The 21,476-nt window shown below is 46.6% G+C and overlaps 1 protein-coding gene across 3 annotated transcripts in view; it reads left to right on the top strand.

The window, feature by feature from the left end:
* The window catches only part of NCOA2 (nuclear receptor coactivator 2), a 768,019-nt gene that overhangs the window by 462,989 nt on the left and 283,554 nt on the right, over positions 1 to 21,476 (top strand). For all 3 annotated transcript variants that reach the window (XM_086965858.1, XM_086965859.1, XM_086965857.1), the window contains exon 14: positions 20,265 to 20,391. In XM_086965858.1, coding sequence (XP_086821984.1) covers positions 20,265 to 20,391 — 127 coding nt within the window. The remainder of the gene's footprint in view (positions 1 to 20,264; positions 20,392 to 21,476) is intronic.

Here is a 21,476-nt window from a genome sequence, read left to right as displayed (position 1 = left end):
AAGCTTCAAGGTGACGCCTGCAGCCTCAACCTGAAGGGTCCCCCGACCAAAGCTGGTAAGGAGACCTTACTCCAAAAGACACTCCTGCACCCGACACCCCACGGCTTTCGGTGGCCTAACTGATGGTGTCCAGGCATCCTTCAATAACCCAGCTCAACTCTCGAGCCAGTGGTCCCCTTCAGAAAGTCTCCCTGCCTGAGCCTGAAGCCTCCTTGCCGAACCAGAGGTCTCCTTTGGAATCCACAGGGTCCCCGACTTCTCCTTGGCACACACCACCCGGCCACCCCTGTGCCCCTGGTAGTGCAGCTCCTGTGCCGGTCGTTGGCCCCTGCAGTGCTGACCTCAACCCCCAGGAACTTTGCTCCCACAGCTGAGTGGTCTGCCCATAAGCAGTCCTTGACCAAAGTCCCCCTTAGCCCCACTGGCGAACATTGGGCCTCTGCACTCGGTCACCCCAGTGCTGCTGCAATTTGAGTGCCTACCTAGACCTTGGGGAACCTTGGTCCTAACCACCAATACTCCCACTTGTTAGTCGAGTACTTACATGCTAAACTAAGATTTCTCCCATAGAGACCAATGCTATGTGGTTTTGTCCCTAAAATGTTCTAAGTGTTGAACTGATGTTTGTTTGGAGAAAAAGTAACTACACTGCTGCAAATCTTTAAAAGTCTTACTTACAGTGGATTTTGAGCTCCCCGGTGTGGTGTCTAGCAATACAACCCAAGTAGTTGATGTAATCTAAAAGTAGTCAAAAAGTATTCCAAAAGAACTTACTGTGCATTTCAAACTGCTTTTTGAACCAATACCAACATGTAACGATTTCCAATTCAACCACAACTGAATTTCCTTGTAAAGTCTTGAATTTGAGTGTATATTTTACTTATCCAGTATTATGGGTATCTTTCATAGATTCACATGCCTGAATCATTCCCCGTCGTCGGGGTGGGAGTCCCCGGTACATAATAACAGTAATGTCATATAGACATATACCTACTAATAGGCCAGAGGCCTCACATTAGTTATCTATCCAGGTCCTTTTGTAAAAAGGACCAGACTTTGGCCAGGAGCCAATCCGCTACTACCACCATCTAGAACCTTCCTGGAAGGAGCCCTAGTCCCTCAGATTTTCTACCGCACGTCGTGCTAAGGGAGTCTCCACTGAGCTCTGCTCAGCTTTCTGGTATTTCTGGATTTATTCCATATTTTTCTCTTCAAGATTACTCTTGTAGAGGAGTTCTAGAGTCAACTATGTCTACCACTCCTAAAAAAGGGCTCTTTAGACCCTGTGCCTCGTGTAGTAAACTGAGGCTGCATGTAGATGACAAACATGAAGACTGCCTCTACTGTCTCTACCCTGATCATTCTGCCAAGGATTGTAAAGTCTGCCGCACTTTCTCTGTCAAGAATGTAAAGGACAGAGAGGGACGCCTGCTCCTGTGGCTTCAGAGACTAAAGGACAAGGATCAGACCGTCTCTTCAAGTGAGAGCGAGTGTTCCTTCAGGAGCTCACACTCCTCTGCCAAAAGGCCAAGACAGACATCTCCAGGTCTGTCTGATATGCCTCCTCAAAAGAAGATGCCAAAGTCTTCAGAGGGTCATCCAAAAACCATGGCAGTTAAGACTTCTCTTCAGGAAGCCACCTTCAAGAAACCTGTGTTGGTGTCTTCTGCCATGCCTGTGACAGTGTCGACAATATCCATATCTAGGTCGACAGCATCAGCCTTCATCACCTTGTCGACAAGTACCTCAGCATCGTCGTCGACGGTAAGGTCTATTCCATCTATAATTCCTGTCAAAAAGTCGACGACGTCTCCGTCGACGACAGCTTCCACGTCGACGAAGCCATCGTCGTCGACGAAGATCCCATCGACGTCGACGACATCCTCGTCGACGAAGCCATCGACGGCAGCTCCAGCATCGACGACGCCGTCATCGACGAAGAAACCATCGTCGACGACGCCGTCGTCGACGAATATGAGAGATGTCTACGGTGGCTGTCAACACCCCACTGCCGATGACCACACCGTCGACGGATGACTCTCCTAAGCTTAAGTGCATTTATACTCACTTCAGGATGTCAACGTGTACGCTGACGCCAGAAACTACATCTCCTAGCAAGGTCCAGCCACTGCCACCGGTCCAATTACTGGAGACTGAGAATTCTGACGATGCTACCATGTTCCACACTGCAACAAGTCCATCACAGCTCAATGTCAAGGTCCATGAGAGTTCGGATTGCGAAGACCTGGGTCAGGCAGAAGAGCCATATCAGGAGGATTATCAACCGCCTCCTTCTTCGCAACCTATGGTGTGCCTCCCGGCCTCCATAATCACGGACCTCCAGTTTCTTATAGCGGACTACAAACAGCGGTTTCCGCCTACTCCGCCTCCTTCTGTAGTGCCTCCACATCTTCTGACATCAGCCCCTCCTCCTCGCTCTAGACCACCACCACCGCTGGTCATTCGCCCGGATCCTGTGAATTTGCCTCCTATACCGTCTACTGATGAAGAAGAAGAAGAGGAAACAGTAGAAGAAGATGAAGAAGGTCAACAGGAGGAGGGAGAAATAGCGGATGACGAGTGGAATAACTATGTCATCGACTGTCCGCCATCCCCAGACCAGGCACAGGCAGATTCACCCCCAGAAGATATCGGGGGGATTTCACAATGTTGTAGAAAGAGCAGCGGCAAGATTTAAAATAGAGATGACCACGCAACCTCAGGATTGCTTCCTATATGACTTTAAAGAGCCATTCAAGAAGGCGGTTCGGTCAATCCCTATTATTGAATACATCTGGGACCAAGGGGTAAAGATAATGAAAACCCCCTCATCTTTACTACCAGTGCCGACTAGACTGGATAAGTAGTATAGGGCTCCAGACACGGCTCCGGCATGCCTTACAGGCCATACCAAACCGGACTCCGTTATTACCCAAGCCGTGCAACGGAAATCCAACAACCCGGCTGCTGCGCTGACTGCGCCTCCAGATAAGGAAGGCCGTAAACTGGATAACATCGGGAAGAGGTTCTCGTCGATGTCGGCCCTTACTGTAAGAGCGGCAAACTCACTCGTGCTCCTAGGGCGTTACAATCGCCAGATGTGGGCGGATGTTGCCCCATATCTAGGCACACTACCAGAGGAGCAGAAAGAAGAGGTAAAGAAGATCATCATTGTAGAAGAGCGGTCCGCCTCTGAAATCATTGACGTGGCGATGGATATCGCCTCTACAGGATTTCGGCAGCTGGCGGGGGCAGCGGTTCTTAGGCGCCAGGGCTGGCTGAAAGCTACATCTTTCCGGCCGGAAGTACAGGCCAAAGTGCTGGACATGCCATTTGACGGAAACTGCTCTTTGGGGAGCATATTGATGAGATGCTGCAGGGTATCAAGAAAGATACGGAGACCTCAAAAGCCCTGGGTACCCTCCAGTACAAAAATACTTCCTTTCGGGGCTCCAGAGGAAGAGGCCAGCAGACTAGAGGTGGCTATCATGGATACAAATCCTCCGTTGGCTCGTCACAGCAATACAACCCTCAATACCAACAGAGGCAGCAACAAGGCCAGTCCTCGTTCAATAAGTCTTCCTTTCGTGGAAGAGGAGGAAAGAAAGAGTCCGCCAGAAGGCAATGACTTCTTTTTCCAACAGGCCTCCACTTCATCTCCACATTACGTAGTTGGAGGGAAAATTTCCAACTTCCTCCACAATTGGCAAAAAATAACGACGGATCGTTGGGTTCTCCAGCTAGTTCGGTTCGGACATACTCTGGAGTTCGTGGAAACTCCTCTTCCAAACCCCCCACGTCCCATGCAGCACAAGAATCTGCATCTCCTTCAAGCGGAACTCTCACTAATGCTCCAGAAAGGAGCCATAGAGAGAGTTCCCAGAGGTCAGAGGGGGAAAGGATTCTACTCCCGGTTCTTCCTAATACGGAAAAAGGAGAAGAAATGGAGACCTATACTGAATCTAAGGAGCCTCAACGGATATCTGAAAAAACAATTGTTCCGTATGGTATCCATTCTAGAGGTGTTACAACTACTCAATTCCAAAGATTTCATGGTGTCCTTAGACCTCCAGGACGCCTATTTTCACATACTCATCCACAAAAGTCACCTCCAATACCTAAGGTTTGCAGTGGCGGGCAGACATTACCAATTCAGAGTGTTGCCATTCGGCCTAAAGTCGGCGCCACACATTTTTACAAAATGCCTATCTCCATTGGCAGCGTACCTTCGCCAACACCATCACCAGGTATTCCCCTACTTGGACGATTGGCTCATCAAGTCTCCTACGCTAGAAGGTGTTAACAGATCTTCCAACGCGTGCCTTCAGCTCTTCGAGAGCCTGGGGCTTACGCTCAACCAGGAAAAGTCAGTACTGCAGCCCTCTCAACGCCTCACTTTCCTGGGAGCAACTCTAGACGCGCATCAGGAGAAGGCCTTCCCATCACAGGAGCGTCAGGTCAAACTGAGGTCTCTGGCAGCCCACATTCAAGCCAAAAAGACCATCAAGGTGCGACTCTACAAGTCATTGCTAGGAATGATGTCCTCCAATATCCTCCTAATACCACACTGCCGCCTCCGTATGCGTCCCTTACAGGAGGCGTTGTCATCCCAGTGGATCCAGTGTATGGGATCCTTCGACGATCTTATCAGGATCACTCCGTTCGTGGTGAAGGCCCTGCACTGGTGGCTTCAAACAAAACACCTGAACCAGGGCCTTCCACTCTTGCTTACAACCTCCCCACACGTGATTACAACGAATGCATCATTGGAAGGATGGGGTGCGTTCCTGCAGGAACTTCAGATACACGGTTGGTGGTCACTGGCAGAAAAACAGCTCCACATCAACCTGCTAGAGTTGAGGGCAGTATACCTGGCACTTCGAGCACTCCTGCCCCGGATCAGGAACTCCCCAGTGCTTGTGAGCAAGGGGAACTCGATCCATGACGTTGTCTCAAGAATCACAGCTTATTTGGAAGTGGCTGCTCCAACACAACATTTCGTTAAAAGTGGAGTATGTCCCAGGAGTAGACAACACCCTGGCGGACTCGCTAAGCAGGCAACGCTCCATTTGCCACGAGTGGGAGCTCGACCAACATGCTCTCGACGCAGTATTCTCCCGATGGGGCAGACCTCACCTGGATCTATTTGCGACGGAAATCAACGCAAAATGCCAACATTATGCAAGCTGGCTTCCCCAGAAAGGATCTCTCGGGGTTGCATTTTCGATCGCATGGTGCAACGTCTTTGCTTACGCTTTTCCTCCATTTCCCCTGATCCCCAGGATCCTCCGGAAACTGAAAGCAGAGCGTTGCACCCTAATCCTGGTAGCCCCAGCGTGGCTGCGCCAACACTGGTTTACAGAACTACACATTCTGTCGCTGGAGCCTCCAATTCCATTCAGGCCTTACCCGCATCTCCTCACTATGAACCAGGGGCAAGTCCAGCATCCAGATCAGACATCTCTCAGATTATCGGCTTGGCTCCTGAGTTCAGAGAGTTCCAGGACTTAGATATTCCTCAGGACTGCAGGGTCGTCTTAGCCCAGGCCCTGGCTGACGGTACCAACAAGACGTATTCCCTTAAGTGGAAGAGATTCTGTTTGTGGTGTAAGGCTAACAAACTGCACCCGTTTTCGTCTGGTATTTCCTTATGGTCCAATAGACTGGTCAAGCAGTTTCTGAAAGGATTATTCAGGACTTATCCTCCAGTGAGACCTTTTCCACCTACATGGCAACTCAATGTTGTTTTGGCTCAGTTGATGAAACACCCCTTTGAGCCAATACATAAAGCAGATCTCAAATACTTGTCGTGGAAAACAGCTCTTTTACTGGCTCTCACGTCAGCAAGAAGGGTGAGTGAACTGCAAGCTTTCTCTATTCAAGACCCGTTCCTTCAGTTCAAACAGGACAGAGTCATCCTACGGACTAACCCCAAATTCATACCAAACATTTAGTCTGCTTTTCATCTAAACGAACCTATTGTCCTGAGATTTTTCTTCCCGAATCCATCTTCAGCAGCGGAGGGATCTCTACATTCCTTAGACCTGAAAAGATGTCTGAAATTCTACATTCATAGAACGGAACAATTTCGCAAGTCCAACCAATTATTTATTGCCTTCAGCAGGCCCAGGAAGGGCCTACCATTGACAAAGCAGAGCATTTCAAGATGGATCTCTGCGGCCATCGCCTTCTGTCACCAGCAGGTGGGACATCCTCTGCCCTCCAAGGTTCGGGCTCATTTCACTAGAGCGGTTTCCACCTCCATGGCGCTCTTTTCTGGGGTACCCATTGTCGACATTTGCAGAGCGGCGACATGGAAGACACCACATACGTTCACCAAGCACTACTGCTTGGATTCGGAACGTATGAAGGATGCAGCAGTGGGACAGGCGGTGCTCCGTCATCTATTTCATTAGAGGTGAGCTTTCTTCCTTTCATCCCACCTTTCCTATTACCTAATTGCACATTTCTTATCCTGCTGCTGTTTGCAGTTTATTGTGTTGCACTATTGATAAGCTTTTATCAAATGTATTACATGCTATATTATGCAAAATGTGCTGCCTATTGCTTGCTATTCTGATTCAGGCATGTGAATCTATGAAAGATATCCATAATACTGGATAAGAAATGCGTTACTTACCTGTAACTGCAGTTATCCTGTATTGGTATCTTTCATAGATTCACATGCAACCCACCCGCCTCCCCTGGAAGGGCTCACCTTGGTTCTCTCAGTAGGTACTACTTAGCACTGTACTTACGAAAATCTGAGGGACTAGGCCTCCTTCCAGGAAGGTTCTAGAGGGTGGTAGTAGCTGATTGGCTCCTGGCCAAAGTTTGGTCCTTTTTACAAAAGGACCTGGATAGGTTACTAATGTGAGGCCTCTGGCCTATTAGTAGGTATATGTCTATATGACATTACTGTTATTATGTACCGGGGACTCCCACCCCGACGACGGGGAATGATTCAGGCATGTGAATCTATGAACTATACCAATACTGGATAACTTCAGTTACAGGTAAGTAACGCATTTCTTACCTGTGCCAAGCCGTGCTTGTTTCTAAAAATAAAACATCAGTTTACCTTTTTAGGTCGCGCCTGTAACAGCGTGCATGCGCTGTTCTGGCGAAGACTTCATGTAGGGGCTTTCTAAAAGTAACCTAAGAATCGCACACACTCATGCGTGTGCGTCTTTTTAACCAAGACAGCGCGCAATTGGCCAAAGGCGGGCGCATTGCTCTGCCCATGGCCTATTGGTGTCCGTTACCCGCAGGCCCGACATCTGTTTGCAATTATCGTGCACAGAGGCTTGCGCGATAATAGGAAACCGATGTCTGTGTGGCGCGCGCACACCACTAGTTTCTTAAGACGTCCGTGGTAGTTTTGAAAGTCTTGGTGGTTTGCCCGCGCAGACGGCGGCTGTAATTCGGCACGTGCTGTGACCTGCAGATGCGATCAAAGTGAGCTGTAAATAATTCCGATATTGCATACGTCTGCATTTCACACCTTGCTCTAAATAAGGGCCCGCAAGAAAAGATTTGACACATGTTAAGTAACGTCATTTACCTGCGTCACCATGTCTAGTAAATAGAATTCGATTGGCAGTGTGAGAAAGTAGCACAAACCAGTGCGACTGATAGCTAAATTCATTTATAAAATTACCTCTCTGCTAAGTTACATGAAGAAACCATTATTTAACTACAGCAATGTGTTGTAAAACAGATCGTGTTTTCCTATTTACAGGAGCTTTTTAAACAGCAATAAATTGCTTCTTTGTTTTATAGAGTGTGCAGTTTCTTGCAATCTTGTGTGAAGTGCGGAGACAACTGTGCTTTGTGGTCTGTTTTAGTTTGTGCCTATTGAAAGGTGCTGGAATGCATACTTAAACAGCTGTGTTTGTTGTGCAGGTTTTCGCCTCCGAGATTTGATTTATCCTAATTCATTGTGATTTGTTATTCTAATCTATGCTGAGTGAAATGCGCAGGAAACTGATGGCTCCTGTTAGCCAAAGCAGTTGGAATTAACCTCCCTGTGAAAGCTTTGGGATGCAGAATCCAGCTCGAGGAATGTGTTTGGCTGCCAAAACGCTACTGCGCTATTTTTATTTGTACCATTCTTCTTTTTAATTTAGTAGGGTGTTAGATACCCGAATTGAAGGCAATAATCTGGAAATGTACTGTAGATACCCGTTTATGGCGCATGCATCTTTCATAGATCATACAAGTGGTTGGTATCTGAGCATGGTTTGAGCTTCTGCATGAGGCCACGTTAAACATAAATATTGGCAAATACAATGTGTCCCTTTTAGGGGGCTGTAGCCTTTTCCAAAGCCTTTTGGTAATGGGCAAGATGCTGTGCAGAATAGCCAAAAGTACTATATAAAACAAGCATTGGTATAGCCAATAGATCTCGCCTTTGGGACCTTATAAGTGTTTAACCATGCAACAGTTAATGTTGTTGCAATAAGGATATTGTGCTGCATAACTAAATACTTATAAAGGCGAGACCTATTGGCTATGCCAATGCTTGTTTATACTTACTAACTGGCTTGGATTCAGTCTCTGAGTGTGTGCCATCACTCTTGATTGAGTGAATATGATAAATGCTTAACACTCCGTCTGGATAAGCCTAACTGCTCAGTCACGCTACCACAAAGAGAGCTGTTAAAACGTACCTAATTTAGCGTCTGCTATACCTATGGGGACTCCCCAGACACTGTGCACACAATCCCTTACTTTAATATAGTATATATAGAGCCCATCTTCCTACATTGGAAAAGAAAAGAAAAGACCTTTGACAATCAGGCTTGAAAGGTCAGATGATGAACATGTGTATTGTCAGTGTTAGGTAAGAAACGCACCGCTTTGTAACCCAGTCAGCTGTGGGATTGCGTAAAGACAAGACTCACCCTAGACTAACCCAAGAAGAGGTGCATTGATTATGGTGAAGCAAATTTACTTACTGACATCAACTCTAGCCAGTAATGTATTGCAAATGAAGTGGACCGTAGTTAGGGGTCCAGAGGACAGTGTATTATCAACAGCTTATCTGCAACTGGCTGACATTTATTTTCCTTGGAAGCGTGTAACTGTTGAGCCAGAAATACATCAATAAAATTACAAGTGGCTTTACTCTCTAACATAACACTCACTAACATTTTGCCTTTTCCTGGAAGGGTTAACGTGACCCCCAACGCCAAATAAGTCATTCTAGGCCAGTGATACTGAAAGTACGGCCCGGGAGCCGCTTGCGGACCTCTTGACCTTTAAATGCACCCCCCTTGGTGAAGAGTAGCACCAGCTGTTGTTTATATGCTAGCAATAATATTTAGAAAAATGTTTAATAAATGGGCAAGCATTTATGAACCTGCAAATAAATGCTTGCCCGTTTATTTAACATGTTTTTAACCTCCTTACACAATCCATGACCCACCCAGACCCCTTCCCATCATCCTGCTGGCATCCGTGCGGCCCTGGGGCACACCACAACTGTACTTTGTGGCCCCTGGGCCAATGTTTGTGAGTACTCATGTTCTAGGCAGTGTTTGCTTAATTAAGAGAAGGGATTACTAACTAATTGCTGAAAGACAATCTTCCATTCTGAGATGTCTAGCCTTCTGATGGTAGCTGTGTGGACATTATTCTTAGTCTGAGGTCTCAATGAAACCGAAACCTTGGGTTTGTTTTTGTTAGTGCAGACTTTAACAAAATGTAATGTTCGAGGCACATGAGCTGCAGATTACACACTATGCATAGATGGCTACCTAGTGTTGGGCCCGGATGTTTGCAGTTTCTTTTGTTGTAGAAAAGTCTTTGGGAGTCACAGGATAGGTGACTTCTCCTTAGGATGATACTGCGCATGGGCATCGGCTCCATCCCCAGATTGTTTTTTTCCGCCACCAGGCTCGGATGTGTTTCCAGTGCTCCGTGTTGGAACCGATTTTCCTTCGGCGCGCAATCCTCACCAAACTACAAAACTTAGTTTCGAACACTTTCCAGTCGAAGCGATTCTTCAAACATCGAGGATCTCGATTCCGGTCGTAGTCGATGGCCTTCGGGCCTACCTAGGCCTCGACTCCAGCTCATGGCAAGGACGCCATTTAAGAAGTGTCCTCAATGTGGGTCGAAGTTTCACCGACTTTCAAGAGGTGTGTAACCTCTGTCTCTCTCCGGAGCACGAGGCGAAAGACTGTTCTGCTTGTGCCTCTTTCTGCTCCAAAAAGACTATCCGGGACCGAAGAGCGAGGAGAACAATGGCTCAAAGATCTTCAGCTCCGATTCCGGACGACATCTTCGAGGAAGGCGTCAACGTCCCAGAACAGCACGTCGACAGCAGCTCCGAAGCGGAAGATTCCGAAGTCGAGGACATCACTCCAGCGCAGCGGGTCGTAAGTAAGACCGTCAACATCGACCCCTCCTCGACACAGAAGGCCCCGGTCACACCCTCGCCCTCCAGTTCTGGTGCACACCGTCAAACTGCTTCTACTGCCCCACCTTCGGGCCCGGCTAAGAAGCTAACCAAGCCTTCAGGCGACTCGAGCTCAAGTCGACCTTCACACGGTGCCGGTGCACACATACCGGCACCGAAAAAGACAACGGCCCGACATCCAAACCATCGGCACCGATGCACACTACTACTCCTTCGGCACCGAAACCCTGGCCGGATCCAAGCAAACCCGCTTCGGATTCCAAGACACCACCAAAACCGAAAAAATCATTGGATCCGAAAAAGTCGGATCCAAAAATTATACTGGTATCGAAAAAACACTCGGAACCGAAAAAAGCTTTGGAGCCAAAAAAGACGGCTGCCTCCCCGGTGAAAGACATTGCCAAGAAACCAAAACAAGCTATCTTTGTGCACAAGACTCCCTCTGCACCAAAAGATCAATCCCAGGCAGTGGATTTACCCTATCTAGACCCCGCTCAAAAGACTCTGGCCAGGGACCCAATCACTGGACACCTAGTTTTGGCTCCAAAAAAGCGACCACTGGACACACCAGCTCCAGCTCTGCATTCAAATTAGAAGGACATGGCTACCTCTCCCTTAAGACTGCCTTCCCCTTCTCGTTCACCTGTACCATCACCACCACCTCTTCTACCACAGCATTCTCCAGCATCCCCTATCACACCACACAGGGGTGATAGCTCTGATGATATGGGGGGGTAACATACCTGATCTAACCACACCCACAGGATCCCCAGACCCGTGGGACAATTATACCACCCCAGATGTCCCAAATGTCCCTCAGGATGACATATACCCCTCAAGGGCTTCCCCACCAGAATACACTTTAGGGTTTAACAAATTAATTAACGTGGCTGCACATTAACATGGGGTAGACATTTATACAGACCCTGTTGAGGAATACTTCCTGATGGATGCATTCGATAATGCACAAGGTCTTCATCCATTTTACCCATGCTTAAAGGAGCGATCAAGCATGCCCCCTGAAGTCTTCAAAGACCCAGCCAGAACTCGGGTCATTAACCCTCAGAGAAAAAATATAAAGCTGCCCCTTCAGACCCAGCATATATTAAAGTCCCAGTACCACTAGACTCACTTCTAGTTTCCAACGCACGCAAGAGAGCTAACTCACAAACATCGTGTGAGGCTGCACCACCAGATAAGGATTCTAAGCTACTTGACGCATCGGGCAAAAGAACAGCGTCTCAAGCAGCAAACATGTGGCGTATCGCCAATACATGGGCACTGCTAGCCAGATATGACAGGGCACATTACGATGAGCTAGAGTCAATGATGAGGCACCTCCCTGACAAGTACAAGGATAGAGCAAACAAGCTCATCCAAGATGGGAAAAATATCACAAACACCTCTATTAGGTGTGCCCTCGATGCAGCAGACACGGCCTCTAGGGCAGTTAACACCAGCGTTTTGCTACGCAGACACACCTGGCTACGCATATCAGGGTTCAAACCTGAGGTACAGAGCGCCATTCTTAACCAACGAACAACACCTATTTGGACTAGAGGTAGATGTATCATTAGAGAAAATGAAAAAAGATACAGACACCGCCAAATCTATGGGAGCCCTGCAGTCGCAGGCTCGCAGACGTTCATTTTGTCGCTCATCCTATCGAGGTGCCACCAGGGGATATACTTCAGACACATCTTCTACCTCTTACAAAGCCCCTACACAGTCTACCTACAGTAAAGGCTACCAAAGGGGTAGGAGGAAAACGAAAGTGGATCCTGACCCTTGGATAGTGAGGCTATGCTGGGGCACCGGGATGCGGAAGTTACCTAGCCCAGGGGCTGCAGCTACATAGGTCTCAAAAGACGTCGGGAATCCTCGTAGACGGACCAGGAGCCTGGAAGAAAGAAGTTGCTGGCAGGCGACCAGTGAAGAAAGTTCGATGGATCCAAGCCTGGATCGATGATAGATGATAGAAGACACCTGAAAGCAGAGGGGACCAAGTTCGTGACTACTAGCCAGTAGTCAGGTGGCACCAGGAGGGCACCGGATGGTAGTCACCTCGACTAGGTGAGTGGGTGACGCTGTGCTCGCAGATCTCACGGACCAGGAGGCGTTGTCGGCGACCAGGATGGAGGAGCGAGCTGTCCCACGATGGATGAAGCTGTCGGCGTCGCTGGACCCAGGATTGGGCAACAAAGCCTTGGCAAATTCAAGCCCACGCGGTGGACTCAAAATGGCGTCTGGAGTGGACCAGGAGGGTCCGGGGTGCCTCTCTTGAAGAAGGAAGCAAGGGCCAGTCTGGAGCAACCAGACCAGCAGCAGTGATGTCGTCGGGCGTCGTTAAGAAGGCCACAAGCCAGCCGGCTAGTAGCCAAACAACGTGGTGAGCAGGCAAAAGCAGAAGGGCCCCACGCAGATCGTGGAGATGCTGGAGGGCTGATCTTCGGTGCTGGAGCTGCTCAGGGTGGGGGCTTCTCGGACCCCAAAGCACTCACCAGTGGAAGACTCGGTGGGCTTGTTGCAAAGAAGTCGTGCAGTCTTGGCGATCGTCGGTCCCTCGAGGTCTCGTCGCACTCACAGTTCTCAGCTTTGCTGTAGAGGTGAGTAGAGGTCAGAGGTGCCAGGGAAGCCGGGTCTCGTCGAGCTGGGTCGTCGGATTCCGGAGGAAGGACTTGCAGCAGACCGCAGTGTTCTTAGGATGGTGCCCGCTTGATGCAGGGTGACTACTCCTTAGCCACAAGGGAGAATCTTGAAGAAGAAATCTTGAGGTCCTTTCGCAGAAAGTCGTGTCTTGATTCCAAAGATGATCTAATTTGAACAGGGGGCCCGCTCCTATCTTTATACTAAAAAAGGGGGCTGACCCGGTGACTAGGTCCTGCCTATGGGTGGGACTAGGAGGGGGGTAGTTACACCCCTCTCCCATGCCGGACTTTCCCCAGGCCAGGGGCTGGTGTGCCCCTGGAACTGGTTCTGACCGGCCTATGCGTAGTGAGCACCGGGGTGCCACTCAGCAGTCACCTTCCTGTAAAGCCCTGCCTACCCAGGATACACAAAACTCTGTCTGGGACGGTGCTAGCACCGCCCTCGACAGGAAACCCTTTGTCCAGGCTCCCCTCACTGGAAGGACTCCCAGCTGCAGGGGGTCAGACTCGGGTCTGTGGTGGCAGCATCCATTTTGTGGAGCTGAGGCTTCAGTTAACTTTAACCGGGGTTCACAGTTACATACATGTTGTGTATCTCTAGAAGGGTGGAATGCTAACCCCGTCGCCAGAATTGGCGAGGGGTTAGTATTCCAATTCGTATGACACCTTACTCGACATGTTTTGATAAAGCAATACCAAAGATAGCATTTAACCGCGAGGATTATAATGCACTTAAGAGTATATGGTATGCGATATCATGGAACAGCTATTAGGACTTGGTTCCGCAAGCTGCAGACAGGCTCAGCTCATGCCAGAGCACCATCTCACACGATTCCAAGCACTCTGCCTTCAGGATTGTTAAGGCCTGCCATAGGAGTGACTGATAGGAATCCGTGTGTCCATTTTAGGGTTAGATTTAGGTATACTATATCTACAGCAAAGGGTGATTACACGACTTTGCCCCAACTGTCATGCAGCCAGTTGTGTCAAATTTAGGAGGCCAGCCAGGGGTGGCATAATACATGCTTCAGCCCCTGGTAGGCCCTGGGTACACCTATGCCCTGAGTTACAGGGTCTGATAAGGTGGCCCAGTACCAATTGGTAAATGCACCTAGGGTACACGTTGTAATTTAGAGAGAGAACAGCCAGGCTGTGGGTCTGATTGGCAGGCCCACAGCCAGAGAAAGTCGTAAACCAGTGAAACAAAAGCAAAAAATCTGGGTGATCATAGGATTGCAGACCCTACTCTCCTACAGCATCTTTGTTACTTCTTTTTTTCTTTATTTAAAGGTGCATTAACACTGTCCATAGGTACAGTTGTTTGTATGGTACTGAGTTTTCTGGCAGTTATTCTCGTCACTTTTCTAGTCTGTACAGAATAATCAAGCTGTATCGCAAGATTAATGAGCCCTGTATAAGTATGTGGTAGTTGTTCGTTCTAATCCAAAACATCTGTTAGCTCAACTTTAAGACCATGATTAGAGCGCTGCTCTTGTCACCTACCAGTCAGTGATTTAGATACAATATCAAATACTTGTTTACCTGATGTAATTCTGCTAGTTCTCTATCTGTAGCCACTACTCCCCTATCAAAGAATTTTTCTACTCTTTACAAAAAAAATCATAAAACCTAGCATTGTCCCTAGCTCGGTGTACTACCCAGGATGCTGTATCACCACCTGGAAAAGATATTAATAATAGCATCTGGAAAGGCTGGGACAAGGACAGCAAGGACGTAGGTCTGAAATGAAAGAAGAGCAACTGTTATTGAATTTGTCTCGGTAATAGGGCCCGATTTACAAAGGGACTTGCGACCCGTAAAGTTACGAGTATGGAGTCTCCGACCTCGGGCAGAATCTCTGCACTGCAGTTCTCGGTGCAAGAGATTCCAGCCCGAGTGCAGAAACTTCACGCTCGTAACTTTGAGTCATAGTCCATTTGTGAAACTGGCCCTAAGAATATATTGAGCCACATGAACATTTCCAGAAATCTCTGGTGATTTTACCTTGGTTATTGACCATGATCGTAGTTTGTAATAAAAGCTTTCCTCAATCTTTCAATCAGTGATTTTAACACATAATCCGTATATAAACTTATTCATGTGTCACTTCTCATTGGTTGCATTATGTGCATTGTATTCTCCACTGAATGCTTTAATCTAGTTACATAAGATTCAAATATGTAAATGGAGTGGATAATATTCTTGTGCTCAGTTCTTTCTAAATAAAGTCACAATACCTTTCACATTCGCAGTTTCAAGTATATCGTTTATTCCTACCCAGATATTCAGGTGTTTCCAAAGCTTCAGTTGTCACCTGCAAGCCTTGCACATTCTCACTGCTACAGAATCCACTGTCTCTTTTACTCTCCACTGCATGAATTAACTCTGCACTGTACACTGAGCTTATCCGCCTACACCAAAGCACTCAAGAATACTGAGCACCGAATTTTGGGTAAAGTTTTTTAGTGAATGCATCCAAAGTGGTAAGAGCGCTGTTAATTCTGGGAGTTTATGTTCATGAGGATGAATGTGGTATACATTCTTATACTACACAGCCACCAACATTGACAGTTCATCATGTACGTCTGTTGCCCCCTCCAGCATGCGTACAACCATAATGAGTATACAGACTTCTCTGTTATCCCCAGACTGCTGTCACATTATGTCAGAATACATGGGTACCATGAGTCCAGTTCTGGCATGAACTAAATCAAATCACCTGACATCTGCATAAATACTCCACTGTCCCAATCGCCTACAATACCATTATCACACAAACAAATCAAATATTTTGTTTTATTTGAGGAAAATTCACTATAATATACATTATAGTACAGCAGTATATTTGAAAAAAAGATATTTTAATTCTCCAGTATTGGGGTATCTTTCATAGATTCACATGTTTGAATCATTCCCCGTAGTCAGAGTGGAAGTCCCATGGTACATAAAAATAGCAATAAATATGCATAAAATAGTCATATCATAGGTAAATTAGAGCCAGGAAGTAAAATAGCTAGAAGTTAATAGGAAGAAATCTTCCACTTTCATGACTGTCCCAAGTCATTATATATATAGTCCAAACTACAGCCAATCAGGCGACAGCACCCTCCAGAATGTTCTCCCCAGAGGCTCAGGCTCTCAGACTTTCTACCGCACGTTGTGTAAAGGGAGTCTCCCTGAGGTCTGCTCAGTAATTCTCCGGTTTCTTCAGAATTTCTTAATTTCATGATGTCTTCTTCTAAGAAATCTCTCTTTAGAACTTGTGGGAAGCTCCGGCTGTTTTCTGAAGACCCCCACAAGAAGTGCATTTATTGCTTGTATCCAGACTACCAGGTGAGACACTGCAAGATCTGCAGAACTTTCCCTCAAAAAACTCTGAGGGACAGAGAGGGACGTCAACTTCTGTGGCTACAGAAGATTAAGGATCAAGACAACCCTTTATTTGAGGTTGGAAGTGTTTCCTCTGTCACGACTGCTGCCTCTAGGAAGAGGACTAGCTACACTGATTTAACTTCTCCTGGGGCTAAGGTGTTGAAAAAAACAGCACACCTCTAAGAGTGCTGAGTTGCCTTCCACTTCCAAAAAGGCTCCTCCACCTAGTAAGGGTAAAACTCTGCCCTCTACACCCCGAGAAAGAGTGTAAAATCTCAGGCTTCTAAGCCTGTTTCTGAGAGAGATTTACCTCCGAAACGGGGTCCCTCGTAGACAAGCTCTTCGACTAAGTCTTCATCGACAAAGCCTGCTGTCGCCGCTACGACGTCTACTGCAACCTTCTAGTCTCCGAAGCCTCAGTTGATACTGTTGTCAGCTTCTTGCCATCGACGCTGGTGTTCGTCTCAGTGAGACCAACCACGTCAGTCTTTGCCTTCTTGTCGACGAAGAGATTGAAGTCTACCGTCGACGCACATCGATCGGCGAAGAGCAAGAAGACCTCGTCGACCGGCGATTGCCTCGTAGGCGATCGCCGAGTCAACGGTTGCCTCGTCGACGGTTTCATCGTCGACAGTTGCATCGTCGACAGTTGCCTCGTCTACGCCCGCCTCGTCTGCGACTACATCATCGATGGCTGCTTTGTCGACGCTATCTTCCTGCACTGATCTTCAAGTTTGGTCGTCATCTACAGCCACAGCAACCTCAAAGACATCTGCGGTGTGGTCTACGCCATTGCCACTGTCAATGACAGCGCCTTCCTTGCTTCAAAGGTGGGATTTTCTTTGGAGGCTCTCTCTCCAGTTCACACATCCCCCAGTAGAGTTCCTCTTGCGTTGCCCGAGCAGTTAATGGATTATGGGGCAGATGAGGATGAATCGGAAGAGGGGGACAGGTTTCGTACTGCCAGGAGCCCTTCAGAACTCTTCATTAAGTATCAAGACAAGGATCAAGAAGAGGACTACTACCCTGATACTGCTCCTCAGGCTCCAGAGCCAAACCCTACAGCACAATTGCCTCTATCTCTTCTCAACAATCTTCAGTACATGTTAGATGATTATTACCACCGATTTCCTCCATCTGAATCTGCTTCTTCTGTCCCACTAACACATGTTCCTCAATCTTCCATAGTGTTGAGGTCACCCAGACCCGTTTCTCCAGTACCTTCTATGTCTCATCATCAAGAAGCTCACACCACGGATTATGACAGGGAAGAAGGAGAATTGGATGATAGGTCACTCCTTACTGAATGGGATGACTATCAAATACAGACGCTGTCTCCTTCCACTCCGGCTCCTGTTGACTCACCTCCAGTTGACATCGGAGGTTTTCATGTTCTGATGGAAAGAGCAGCACAACGTTTCCTTATTCCCATGGAAACAAGGAAGAATGATTGTTTCCTTTACGATTTTGAAGACCAGCCAAGGAAGCTAGTGCGAACTAATCCTATCATTGACTTTATTTGGCAGGAAGGACTGAAGGTCATGCAGACTCCTGCCTCCATTCCGGCGGTCCTGCCTATCCTTTAAAAGAAATATAAGGCACCAGATAACTCACCAGCTTGTCTAGTAGGTCAGCTTAAGCCAGATTCAGGTATTGCCCAGGCCCCTGAGCATGGAACCCCTCCTCTCCATTGTCAGCTCCCCCGGATCAGGATAGGAGAAGTCTAAACACAATTGGAAAAAAGGTTTTGACCATGGCGGCCTCTACTTTCCGTGCAGGTAACTCACTGGCCATCTTAGGCCGCTGTGATAGCCAGATGTGGTCCGACATCTCCCCCTGCATCGACATGCTACCTGTGCCATCAAACGCAGAAGTGCTCAAGATCCTCCAGGAGGGAGAACGAATCTCGGCTGAGATTATCGATTCTGCTGTGGATGATGCGTCTACGGGTTTTCGGCAACTCTGGTGTCAAGCCGCCAACATTCATCCTATCCGTGCAACACCGGAACAATTATTGCCTTTCTTTCTACACTTGGCAAAGTCAGGACTTTCCCATTCTACTCTTAAAGTATTCTTAGCGGCTATCTCACGATTCTGACAAGATGGTTCACATTCTCTTTATTCCTCTCGGATCATTCAAAAATTCTTCAAAGGATTGTTTCGTATGTTTCCTCCCATCCACCTCCACCCTGGCATCTTAACATTGTTTTGTCACAACTCATGCGACACCCCTTTGAACCTATTCATAGAGCTGACTTAAAGTTTGTATTGTGGAAGATGTCTCTGCTATTTGCTCTCACATCAGCTAGGCGAATCAGTGACTTTCAAGCCTTTACTATTAAGCCGCCTTTCCTCCAATACACTAGGAACTCGGTAGAGCTCCGCACTAACCCCATTTTATGCCTAAAGTACATTCTGATTTCCATCTCAATGAATCAGTGATTTTAAAGACTTTCTTTCCTGATCCTCAATCACCTGCCGAAAGGACTTTACATACCCTGTATGTCAAACGATGTCTAAAATTTTATTTGCAATCAATACGAAAATCTGATCATCTTTTCATTTGCTTACGGAAAGATGCGCAAAGGGCATCCAGTAACAGACCATAGCTCGTTGATTTTCTGTTGCAATCTTTCTTTCATCAGCAAGTGGGTAGACCGCTACAAACCATTCCGAGAGCTCATTCAACTAGAGCAATCTCTTCTTCTACTGCTCTCTTTGCTGGTGTGCCTCTTCATCAAATCTGCAGAGCTGCAACATGGTCCAGCAGGCACACCTTTACCAAGTTCTACTGTCTGGAAGCTTCCAGCAATGCAGACACATCTGTGGGGCAAGCTTTTCTCCGTAATCTTCTCAAAAAAGGTGAGCCTCTGTTCTTCCCTCCTCCTTTTTGATGCATTCTTTTATACATATCTTATAGTTATGTATTTATATGTTGATGCAGATATGTGTGTATATATATATATATATATATATATATATATATATATATATATATATATATATATATATATATATATATATACTTTATCTGGTGTGATATATGTATGTAATTTATTTATTTCCTTTATGATCTCACTAGCATCATTATGGAATTACTGCTTTCTATTCTGATTCAAGCATGTGAATCTATAAAAGATACCCCAATACTTGAGAACAAAAGTTGCTTACCTGAAAACTGTGGTTCTCCAGTATTGGTGTCTTTCATAGATTCACATGCAATCCACCCACCTCCCCTCAGAGGCTCTTTTACTCTTCAATCACACTCGTGCTGGAAAATCTGAGAGCCTGAGCCTCTGGGGAGAACATTCTGGAGGGTGCTGTCGTCTGATTGGCTGTAGTTTGGACTACATGTAATGACTTGGACGAGTCATGAAAGTGGAAGATTGTTTCCTATTACCTTCTAGCTATTTTACTTCCTGGTTCTAATTTACCTATGATATGATTATTTTATGCATATTTATTGCTATTTTTATGTACCGTGGGATTCCCACTCCGATGACTGGGAATGATTCAAGCATGTGAATCTATGAAAGACACCAATACTGGAGCACAGTTTACAGGTAAGTAACTTTTGTTCTTTTTTTATTATAAGCTAAGAATTTCTTCGTAAAGCATGTGTAGCTAATCTCATTTGCAAATAATTGACATTCTTGACATTATCATAAATGAGTTGGTTTCACTGTGAAAAGTCCATTCCAAGTTTTATTTACCTACAATCCTACTGTTCAGTACTGTGTATGAACTAATACTAAGTAATTTTTAGGCCATACCAAGTTCTTTCAAAACATGAGATTTTACATTATTTTGCTGTTTAGGACAATCAGAGCTGGAGATGAATATCGGACCGCAGTACAGTCAACAGCAGGCCCCTCCTAACCAAACCGCTCCTTGGCCTGAAAGCATGTTGCCCATAGATCAAACCTCTTTCACCAGCCAGAGCAGGTAAGTTTTACTGATGTGTTTCCATTATAAACATCTAAGTATTACTTGCTTTTTCCGTTATAGATCTACCTATAATGCTTCATTAGACTCTGCACTCTCTTTAGGAACAATGTAAAAATAAAAGGTAAGTTCTCAATCAACCAGTTTCTCTTTCATATTCTTAAACAGTAAAATATTTCTACACCTGTGCTGGATCTCAGTACAGCACTTAAAATAATTATTTTCATAATCTGAAAAATATTCAACTAAAGAAAACACCTATAGAAGAGGCAACAATTTGTTTCTTTAAGACTGAAACAATTCAGCCATACCAAAGCACTTTAGACTACAAGCACCTGCCCTAAAAAAGCTTTTGAAAACTGAAAGCAAAGATGCAAATGTTGCATGTTCCTAGAATGAAATTATGTATAGCATCTTTGCGAGAGTCACAACACCACAGGCGGCGCCTCCTCTGGATTATGGTACCTTGCGGCTTACATATGTTTATGTTTTTGGCTCCAACACCTGCACCATTTGGCTCTGCTCCCCTAGAACCGGTCCTGGCTCCTCCATCTGTTTTTATCAGTATTCTGCTACACGACGCCGCAACCCTCCACCTCGTGCCGCCCTCCTCCATGACCATCTTAGATAGGATTCTGATCCTCTAAATCTTTCCCTATGTTGGTGGGCATTAGCAGGCCTATCATCGGCCACTTGATTGGACACTTTCCTGGAAATATAGATGGAATTTCAACAGGACCTTCTACCTAGGAATTGATGTCCTTCCACCACGTGGTCAAAAAAGCTGCAGAGGTACAAGAGCTGAAGCTTCCAAGGCTGGTTGTTTAGAAGAATATTATCACAGACGTACTACTCCCAGCCGCAACCACATCAAAACCCTTTCTACCCTTTTAACAATGCCTTGCTTGATCCCGTGATGGCAGCCTGGAAGAAGCCCAGCTCTGCATCAGTGGTCAACAGTCTGGTGGCATGGCACTAAAACCAGGAGATTCTTTCTTATCCCCACACCTGTTGCCAGAAAGCCTGGTCATACAAGCATCCTGCATCTATGGATTTGGGTGCACCTTCCCTTCTGCTCCATCTGA

Source organism: Lissotriton vulgaris, chromosome 4_1, assembly GCF_964263255.1.
Source record: "Lissotriton vulgaris chromosome 4_1, aLisVul1.2, whole genome shotgun sequence".
Classification (NCBI taxonomy): Eukaryota; Metazoa; Chordata; class Amphibia; order Caudata; family Salamandridae; genus Lissotriton; species Lissotriton vulgaris.
Note: the sequence above shows the minus strand (reverse complement) of the source record. Positions and strands in the feature narration are given on the sequence as shown.